The sequence below is a fragment of the Myotis davidii genome, unplaced genomic scaffold (assembly GCF_000327345.1).
Source record: "Myotis davidii unplaced genomic scaffold, ASM32734v1 scaffold135, whole genome shotgun sequence".
In the NCBI taxonomy this organism is placed as follows: Eukaryota; Metazoa; Chordata; class Mammalia; order Chiroptera; family Vespertilionidae; genus Myotis; species Myotis davidii.
In genome coordinates, this window is record NW_006289813.1 from 3,161,701 (window position 1) to 3,172,388 (window position 10,688).

Consider the following 10,688-nt stretch of genomic DNA (forward strand, 5'->3'; position numbering starts at 1 on the left):
TCAGGTGGCCAATGACACCACTGAGCATCTGGATTGGACTAACCCAGCCGTGGGCAAACTACGGCCCGTTTGAAATGAATAAAACTAAAAAAAAAAAAAAAAAGACCGTACCCTTTTATGTAATGAAGTTTACTTTGAATTTATATTAGTTCACACAAACACTCCATCCATGCTTTTGTTCCGGCCCTCCGGTCCAGTTTAAGAACCCATTGTGGTCCTCGAGTCAAAAAGTTTGCGCACCCCTGGACTAACCCATGAAGCCCGACTACCTCTGGACCTTCCAGCTATACAAGCAAGTAAATCTCTTCTATTATTTAAATTGTTCCAACAGGGTTTTGTTAGCTGCAACCAAACACATTTTAACTAACACAATGTTCATGCCCCAAACAGAACTGATGATTGACCAGGGCAAGTCTGATAAGTGAGATCAGTCCCACTTTTCCTGTAACCACGATGAAGAGGATCAAGATGTTCAAAGGGCAGTCAGGTGGGAGAAAGGTGCCCATACCTCAGTGGTGCCTTCAGGTCTATCTGCCATGCTGACATCACATGGTCTACACTCCTTTCAAACTAGTTTCTAGTTCTACTGCCTAGAACAGTGGTCAGCAAACTCATTAGTCAACAGAGCCAAATATCAACAGTACAACGACTGACATTTCTTTTGAGAGCCAATTTTTTTTTAAACTTAAACTATATAGGTAGGTACATTGTTATTAACTTAATTAAAGTACTCCTAAGGCTTAGGAAGAGCCACACTCAAGGGGCCAAAGAGCCGCATGTGGCTCGTGAGCCGCAGTTTGCCGACCACGGGCCTAGAAGAATCACCTGGAAATAAATCATTTTTCCTTTTCCAAAGAATGAATTAATTCTACCATCGAGTTTATTTCTGAAACTGTAAGATTTGATTGGCATTAGACAAAAGAAAAAGTTAAGAAGCATTTTTTAGCAGCTGATCTGTCGACCTTTAAGGGGCATATAGTAATCGCAGGGTATTCCATTTTAAAGTGCTGGTTTTATAATTTTCCATCATAAGGATTTTATTACCAGTGCCCTATCTCTGTAAGAACAAAGGAATAAAAACACAAGTCAACTATTAAGGCCTGGAACTAGGTATTAGAGAAGATAAGATAGAGCAGAGAAAATAGGCCCAGCACACATGAAATAAATAAAACTTGGACAGGGTTAAAGAAAAATTAAGTTACCAGCTGTTTGTCAGTCACCAAGAGGTGGACAGGAGTTGTGGAATTTGAAACCACTGACTATCCAATACATTGTAAATGGATTTCTATTATGCATTATTTCCCACATTAAAAACACGTCTTTCCTGATTTCCTGTTTGTTTGTTTTTTTGTTGCATTTTGTTTTATTTACTCTCTTTTTTTTCCCCCACAAAGAAAAGGAAACATAAACTCACATTTTGGACTTGTTCTGGAAGATGGAGCCCATTTCTTTTCCCCATTTTAACTGACTTTTCCAAGTACCTCCTGGCTTCCGGCTTTATCTTCCCCAGATCACAGGTTTCCTGAAATTAAAGATTGTGACAACCATGCTGTTACAGCAGCGTCAGTAAATTATAAACTAGAGGACAGAGCAAATTTACTCATCATCTCTGTTGAGCTATGTAGCACATAGGTGATTCAGGCCCTTTTGAAGACCTAATTTCTTTTATGCTTTCATGAGCCTCTGCTCATCTAAAACAGAAATTTAAATAAACAAAAAGCTAACCAGAATTGCCCTGCCTTGCATCACAATCAGGAGTGCCTGTACCATTTGAGAGTGTGATCATAGAAGCATTTGCATAACCGCCTTCTCAGTATTCTCTATGACCCAGTGGTCTTTCTCACAAAACACATTCCTTATCACAAATCATCTGGATTTAATTTGCTATCATTTGCTAACCTGGTTCCACTTGAGAGGCAGGCATAAATATAAAGGGCAAATAGTACACAGTGGAGAGTGGGACTCTTTGGCCAACATACCAAAAAAGTACAGCTGGATAAAGGCTTCTAGCACTTTAAAAATGCCTTACTGTCATTTAGCAAGAGAGATCAGGGGGCTGCGGCAAGCTGCGCATGAACAAATATGTGGGGGAAAGGAGTCCGCACAGCACACAGGAGGAACACTGGACAGTGCATTTCAACCTGCCGGCAGCCACACGAACGGCACTCACCCAAAGGAACGAAGGGCCCTGGAGGATGAGCCATAGCAAGGTATTTACTCAAAACAGGTGGCAAAACATACAGGGCACATCTGGAAGGCTGGTCAGTTTGTGGTCCCTCGGAGGAAATGGACTCCAGACAGGGGAGTAGCAGGTTCAGTTTGGTTGAGAGGCAATGAGGGACTTTGTCTCTAGAGCCTTAGAGACCTCTCAGCATTAGGACCCTGCCACTGGTTGCACTCTCTCCACGGAAGACCTGGACTGTCCATCCCGGAGTTTTGTATTTCCCCAACTAATTAGATCTTAAAAAGGCCCAATTAGATCTTCGCTTTAGAGCAGTGACGGCGGACCTATGACACGCAACTCATTTTTCTGGTTGATTTTCCTTTGTTAAATGGCATTTAAATATATAAAATAAATATCAAAAATATAAATCTTTGTTTTACTATAGTTGCAAATATCAAAACATTTCTATATGTGACACGGCACCAGAGTTAAAAGTTAGGGGTTTTCAAAATGCCAACACGCCGAGCTCAAAAGGTTCGCCATCACTGCTTTAGAGCCTGCGTTTTATATCGTTGGCACAAGGCTTTTGCTGCAATAATTCCGTAATTTTTTTACATTTTGTTGTAGCAGGTAAGTAGAGTTGTACTCTGAGGGTGCTACTTAATAAAACAATCTGTATCTCACCTGGCCTCCCGATAAAAAATATTATGTCACAGTAGTAAAGCACCTGTTGTGCATACATTACTCACAGTTTCCTCTGACTTAATCCTCAGTGGAGGCAGAGAACAATTACTCATTTTTCCATAATAACCTCCTTTATGTCCTTAGAGCATTTCTGAGCATGCAGGCATGACCGGAGTTGGAACCCTCTCTAGCTGGTACTGGCACACACTGGGATCTCAGCAGCAGGTGTCTGCAATGGGAAGACACCCAGAATGGCCAGGGAGATAACTGCGCTGTGGGCTGGTTCCCTTGGGGATGGCTAGCAGCTTAAATCAGTGTCCATGCGGATGTGATGATACACCTGAGTTGATGGAGGCTGGCTTGACAGCGCCAGGAAGTCTGTCCTGAGGTGTGAGGCATGGCAACAGGAGTCTCTAGACGGTACAGTGGTGGATGTTGAAAGGTTGGGGAGAACACAGACTGTAGCTATGTGTAGTGGGGGGAGAGGGAAAACAATCCCTGTTGATAAGGGCCTGGCAAGAGCTGGGTAAGTTGAAGGACCCAAGTGAGCAGGTGGAGATCCAGAGCAGAGAGCCTTCCCAGCAGGGCAGTGAGTCAAGACAGAAGCCAGACCAGAGCTGGACAGCAGTGTGGGGACTTGGTTCCCAGGGTTCACTGGGTACATTCAGTCCCGAGGTCAGGACAGAGGCTCATCTCAGTCTCACCGGCTGGTGTAAACAGAATTATTCTACACTCAGGATGGCTCTCAGACATTACCATTCTTAATTTATTCTAAATTCTTTCGAATTTCCTAATAAAAAAGTGAAACATTTTCTGAATTTCCCCCAAATCCTCCCTGCTTTCTGTCCCATGACTTTTTGTCCTTTTCTTCACAAGACCTTCACATTTCCAGTTTCTAAAATATGTAAATGAAAAATTATTTCAGTGTGTATACAAAGTAGAAATTACAACACTGTTAAAAGAGCTCTGAGAATTAAGCTAGTATATTCCCTGAGTACCATTTAGAGAAACTGATTCATAAACTTCAGATATGCCAAGAAATATAAGACAACAGAGTATGATAACATATACAGTAGGGCCTTGACTTACGAGTGTCCCAACTAAGGAGTTTTTCGAGATACGAGCCGTCTCTCGGCCGATTTTTTGCTTTGAGTTGCGAGCTAAAATTCGGGTTATGAGCCAGCTTCAGAGACCTGACTGCTAGTTGGTGCAGTCAACATCACAGTGAACGCCACAACATCAGCCCAGCATCACGTGTCTCACTCGTTCACTTTAAGATTTGACATACGAGTAATTTGAGTTACGAGCTCCGTCACGGAACCAATTAAACTCGTAAGTCAAGGCCCCACTGCATCTTATTGCAAAAGCTTACATAGAGGTATGACTTAATTACATGTGTTATACTGGTATTTGCAATTTTTCAGGTCTCCTTTTTTTTTCTTTTTTTTCAATCAGTACACTGTTAGGTTCCTATCCTGTTATTGAGAAGAGAACATTCGTAGGCAACTGCTTACAGTTAGGATAGAAGTGCCGAAATGTCTGCTTGCTGACTGATAACTCAATATGCCATCACCAGATTCACTGCTTTTGTGCGGGCCACAGGCAGAATGAGGGCCCTGGGAGTGGGGAACCACACTGCACGGAGCCGCATTTTAACTGGGGCCAGTTCAGATCCATTCAACATGCATTCACTGAGCTCCTATTCAACCAGGCACCAGGCAAACAAAGACGACTATCCTTGAGGTTCTTTAAGTCATATGAAGAAAAAAAGGATACACCAGCAAATATGTCTATCATGTAGTAAATGAAAAGAGAGGTAAGTACTTAGGGAGCACAAAAGAGGGGTGCCTGCCTAATGAAGAAACTAAGGCAAGGTAGTTGATGCTTACTATGGGATCCCTAGGCTTTTAAGAGCTTAACAAAGGTACAAGTTTTAAGGCACCTTTGGGTTCTGGGATCTTGTATTTTATTTTGGCACTAGGTCTCCATGACTGTTAGAGTACATCACAATACTTAATCACATGATCTATTCATTTACACTGTTATGTCAAAAGTCTTCTGCTTAAATCACTAATTGGCTGAGATGAATTGGCAAGACCAAAGCCCACCGATCTAAAAAAATATATAAATATTACATCAGATAACTATATTTCCCAATTTAGCTTGCATAATTCAGACTATTTTCACTAAAGAATCCCTCTTCTGTACTTATTACGTAGCAGACCACTGGAATAAAAAACTGCATGTCTGGATTATTTTGACATGAAGACACTGTACATTTTTCTTACCGCTAAGGCTAGAAAAGTGTCTGTAAAACCTTTTTTCATCTTTGCTGGTTTTTAGCCAACAAGTGGGAAACCTTTGTCAGGACTGGGAAATGTGATTTTGAAAATCCCTAATGAGAACTTAGAAGTCAGGATGAAAATAGAGTTAAGGAAAATTAGAAATTCTGAGGAAAGTTTAAAAATACATATATAATACATAGGTAGAATGGAAATTTGATTATTGGGAATGAAATAAAAAGTTTATAAAGGTCATGATTTGAATCATACAGGATAATAACTAAGGTCAAAAAGGAAAAAGGGAACAACTTAATAAAGAATCATAAAGTTCTTTTAATCAGTTATTTTTATACTGCCAAATATGAACAATTCTGAATCACAGAGATTATAGATAACAGGCTGAAAAAGGCTCTTCTGATATGAGGGAATAGACAGCATATACTCTTATATGTCTAAATAAGTCATGACTACATATTCTGTAGTGAGTTACAAATAAACTATTTGAATAACACTGCTGTTTTATTTCAACACGCTCAACTTGCTAAAAGGAACAAAATTTTTGAGATTTTTGCATAAAGAAACATGTAAAATTAAACAAAAATGCCTAAAATTATATAAAACTTTGGGTATTTTCCAAATTGCTGAGGTGTCATGAAAATAAAAATTCAAAGCAAAGAGAGGATAAAAATACTAGAAAGCAAATCAACACTGGTTATGAAAAGACCAAAACACTCATGGCAGACTCACCTCCAACATTTATTATACATAATTTCCCTGAGTCCTGGAAAATGTGAGGATGAGGGACAGGAATGACTATGGCATGCAGCATCAACATTTGTCGGTATGATGGCCAAAAGCACATGATATTTACAGATAAACAACTCAAACCCATTTGCTTCTAGTTGATCTGATCTAATAAATATCTTGTAATATTTTGAAAATTTAAAGAGGTATTTACATTGAACCATCAAGTTCATGATGGCTAAGAAGCCTTAGATTTGTAGATGTACACTCTTTTAATGTGTCATACTTTTAAAAAAATATATTTTTATTGATTTCAGAGGAAGGGAGAGGGAGAGAGACAGAAACATCAATGATGAGAGAGAATCATTGATTGCCTGCCTCCTGCACGTCCCCTACTGGGGATCAAGCCCGCAATCCAGGCATGTGCCCTTAACCGGAATTGAACCTGGGACCCCTCAGTCAGCAGGCTCTATACACTGAGCCAAACTGGCTAGGGCTAGATGTGTACTCTTTTATATTTGGTCTCTAATCTTAGGTGAATATAATCAGCAACTAAACATAAACTTAAGTGGTGTAATATAACATTATATAACACTGTGATATGCCCATTATTATAACAATTAGAAACAAAATCTAGAAGCATTCAAGTACTTTTTATTGCTGATCAAAGGTTTTTACTTTTTATTGTAGATTTTTTTCTTTTAAAGGGATTCATAACATCATTTACCTGTAAATGAACAATTCTCCGAAATATATCTTCTCTCATGCTCATCTCGATATCAAAGCGAGAAAGTCTTTTGTCCGCTTCTGTGCTTGCTGCTCGTACTTCTTTGTCAGAGGAGACGTGCTGGGGAAAGTCTAGCATGGTTCGTTCCACTGTTAATAGAGGGGAAAACTGTAAGGGCTCCTCAAGTCAGGATTAAGAAAAATACCTCCTGTCTAGATGAATGATTATCCTGACAAAAGTTTTCATTTTACACTTTCTGTAAAAGTTCCTAAGGCTATAAAAAAAAACACAGCATTTAATACAGAGCCTGGCTGTCCCAGTGGCATTATAAGGAACAATAGGGTGTGCACTGGGCACTTATTAAAGTATTCTTTGGGTGTAATTTACTAACTGGCAATATAGGAAAATAAAGACACAGTTCTTATACTAAGGCATTTTATAATCTGGGGAGCGGTGGTGGGGAACAGCACATAAAAAGACAAAGAACTATGCAGGACAGAGCAGGTTAGCTGCTAAATGAATGGGATAGTAACTGAAAGACAGCAATGCGGAAGGCTGGCCACTGTGCAGTGCCCAGCGGAGAAGGCGGGGCCTTAGAGGATGGTGGGGATGGTGGGCAAAAGGAGAGGCTGGAGAAGCAGGGAGTGCAAGCCTGGGCAAGGGCAGGGGCAGGCTGCAACCTGGGCATGTGCCCTGACTGGGAATAGAACTGTGACCTCCTGGTTCATATGTTGCTGCTCAACCACTGAGCCACACCAGCCGGGCTAGAATATAAGTTATTAACCTGCATACAGATTTCTTAAATAATTTAATCAAAGTTACATACCCCTCCTCCCCAATACAAACATTCATACAAACAATGAGTTCCATACAATTTCAGAGGATTCCTGGGAAACTCAGTAGACACATCCAGCAAAGCTGAATACTGGGGCTATTCCTGTTAAATGATGGTGCTAATGGAGTCCATTCTAACTTTTACATATTAAAGTTGGTTCTAGGTTTTTCACATATTTTTTGTGTGTGGCTTTAATTGGGCAAAAATCTGATGTCAATGAAATAATCCATACTATAGAAACAAATGAGTATGGTTTATAGTGATGGTTGTGGTTATACTATGACAATGAATACATTTTTATTTTATATATGGTACTTTAAAGGTATTGTAAATAGGCAAAGTTTACACCTGTGATATACGGTAAACAGTATAGCTATATCCTTTATATACCAAGAAACTGTACAATTAAAGAAGCCACCTCACTATTGTTAGTCCTCTTAAAACACTGTTACAAATAAAGGAATAAAAAATTGTCAGAAATATCTGAATACATTAATAATGTGTTTTTAAAAATCAAATTAGATAATTATTTTTAAGGATTTGACTTAGTCTATAATTTTATGTCTCTTAAAGAATAAAACAGATTTAAGTGTTAATACCTATAGTATTTAAGTGATATAATTAACTAATAGTTATCATTTCTGTTTACTTTTCAAATAAGCTCAAAAAGATTATTAAGAAAGGCAAAATTGCTCAAGAACTCAAATGAGCATCATAAAATATAGGAACCTAAAGTTGGAAACATATTCTTAAATAATAATATTGGAAACCATTTCCTTCCTTACTTTGCCTACAAAGACCTGGAACCAGTCTTATACTCTAGCTGCCAAACTATAAACAATGCTGATGTCTAGTAACTGACACTAAACGGGAGGGGTTTTAACAGCTCTTGTTGGAGGCAAAACGAACAACGAGAACATACAGATAAGAGAAAGTTAGTCTTTAAAAGGCTATTCTTTGGATGATTAATCCACAAAGATAAAGTTATAAGAGAGTAAGAACATACATCACAAACCTAAAAGTATATTTAGAAGATGCATTATTGGGGAAAAAGATAATAAATAAGTTTTTTGTTTTTGTCCCCCCCCCCCCCCCAACTGATGTTTATATTTGTTAAGTGTATATGTAAGTTACCAGGCTGGCACGCCAACTTGGCCATAAGTGAATAAAGAAGTTCGTATCTGAACCTGGGACAAACCATATATAGGGTGGGAGATGCATATGAAATTGCCTACTGGGAAAGCTCTGCCGAATGGGGGCCAACCCCTTCCCTTTTGACTTGGACTAACGAGACCAATCAGATCCTTTTTATTCAGAGTTTAAACTCAGGACTTGTAGCAAGATGTAGTGGCCACTGATGAGAGTGATACAGTTGGTAGTTGAGGCAGAAACTGAAACAGAAGAGCAGAGGTCTGAGAATAGCCAAGTCCCCATTGTGGTGGGATAGAGTAGGGAGCTCTTGGTGTTGAGGGGTTGGGGAGGGTAGAGCGATGACCAGGGCACTAGGGCTGTGGAGGGTTCTGGACAACCTTCCAAATTCCAAAAGACATACTAATGTTTACGTTATCCATGCTCTTATGAAGTGTGGATACACAGCCAAGGTTGCTTAGTCATAATTATCCTACCAAATATATCCAACCCGTGGAGGTAACTCCTGTGAATCTTCATTTCTTATAACTCAGAGAATCTCATACTCATACAATAAAAATAATGTATTTAAATGTAGTGAAAATGGAAGATAGAGAAAAGCATAAAGAGAAAAGTAAAAAAGTCAACCGTCAGCCCACCATCTAAGATACTAACCAATATTTTAAAATTTGTTATTAAAATTTTCTTTTGGCTTTCCTTCTTTGTCCTTTTCTCTAGGTCATTAAATACTGCGTCTAAACATTATTTTGTTATTATGTTTAAAAACATTTTTATTGACTTTTAGAGAGAGAGAAAAAGAGGGGGAGGAACATGGACTAGTTGCTTCCTTATGCACCCTGACTGGGGATGGAACCTGCAACCTGGGTATGTGCCCTGACTAGGCATCACACTGGTGACTTTTCTGTGCAAAGGACGATGCTCAACCAACTGACACGCACCAGCCAGGGTTATACATGATTTTAATGGCTTCACAGTGTTAGGGTGAATGTATCACAATTTATTTAGTCATTCTATTAGTTGACACTTAGGAGTTGTTCCAAGCTTTTGCTTATGAGAGTAACTATCTATACATAAATTTATAGATGATTTTTTCCTGTATCTGATTGTTTTCTTAAATACATAGATGTGGAATTACTAGGCCAGGGTTTGAACTTCTTCAAAGTTTTCATAGATATTGTCAATGCTCTCCAAAAAGCAGCTGTAATGAGTATACATTTTATAGCACCTTTGCTAACATAATAAAAAAATTTTAATCTGAGGTAACTTAATTCCAAGCAATTAATTAATCATGATGTAAAAATCAGTATCTTGTGAAACTGGAAAACGGATTGCTAAGACAGAACACGTACAATGGTTTATGATGCCCACAAAATGAAATATTGATGTGCTTTTGCATCCCACTCACCTATGTACTTCACCTCTACATCGGCCAGTGCCTGCAAACAGTTCTCATAAGTTACTTCCTCAAGGTCAAGCATTCCAATAGCATCATACACCTGTTTGGTCTGCACAATGAGCTCCTCGGTTCTTGTTTTAATTTGTTCTGGTGAAAGATCCCATCTTAAAACATTCCTGCCAGCTGCAGTGCTGGAAGACATCGCCTGAAGAGGAGACATCACTTCTCGCCCCAAAGTCATTCTGAATAAAATCCTGCAACCACCAATTCTAAAGAGAATCAGAAAGAGAATAAAAATTAGGCATTTCTGTTGATCTAAAGTCAACAGACAAGTGGGTATTATCTAATTAAATTTAAATAAAAAAGAACTTTTTAATAAAATTGAGCAATTTCTTTCCGCTGAACACATATGCACAATGCTCCTGTGAAAGTGTCAGTGCAGGACTTGGACTCCTGGGGGCTTATGGGATCTCTTGACAGGACCCGCCCACTCTTTCTGGGCAATAATGCTGGTGTTTTTCCAGGTGGCAGGCAGGATGCCTGCCTTCTGGTGTGTTTGGGTGAACTGCTCAGCAAGCCAAGGAGAGGTTGGGTTCCTGGTTAAACTGAAGACTTCATTTAGGAACCAAAACTCTTAAATCTCTTGTACCTTTAGCCACATGTTTTCTCTGAAAAATATTCATTCCCCCTCGCCCCCCTGCAAAATG

General features: G+C 39.2%; 1 protein-coding gene across 4 annotated transcripts in view; it reads right to left on the reverse strand.

The window, feature by feature from the left end:
* Window positions 1-10,252, reverse strand: part of NLN (neurolysin) — a 51,183-nt gene extending 40,931 nt beyond the window's left edge. For all 4 annotated transcript variants that reach the window (XM_015563056.1, XM_015563058.1, XM_015563057.1 and 1 more), the window contains exons 1-3: window positions 9,991-10,252; window positions 6,602-6,750; window positions 1,415-1,522 (exon numbers count right to left, since the gene is read on the reverse strand). In XM_015563056.1, the coding sequence (XP_015418542.1) occupies window positions 1,415-1,522; window positions 6,602-6,750; window positions 9,991-10,222 (489 nt within the window). In that variant the 5' untranslated portion in view covers window positions 10,223-10,252. The remainder of the gene's footprint in view (window positions 1-1,414; window positions 1,523-6,601; window positions 6,751-9,990) is intronic.
* Between the last annotated feature and the right edge of the window lie 436 nt (window positions 10,253-10,688).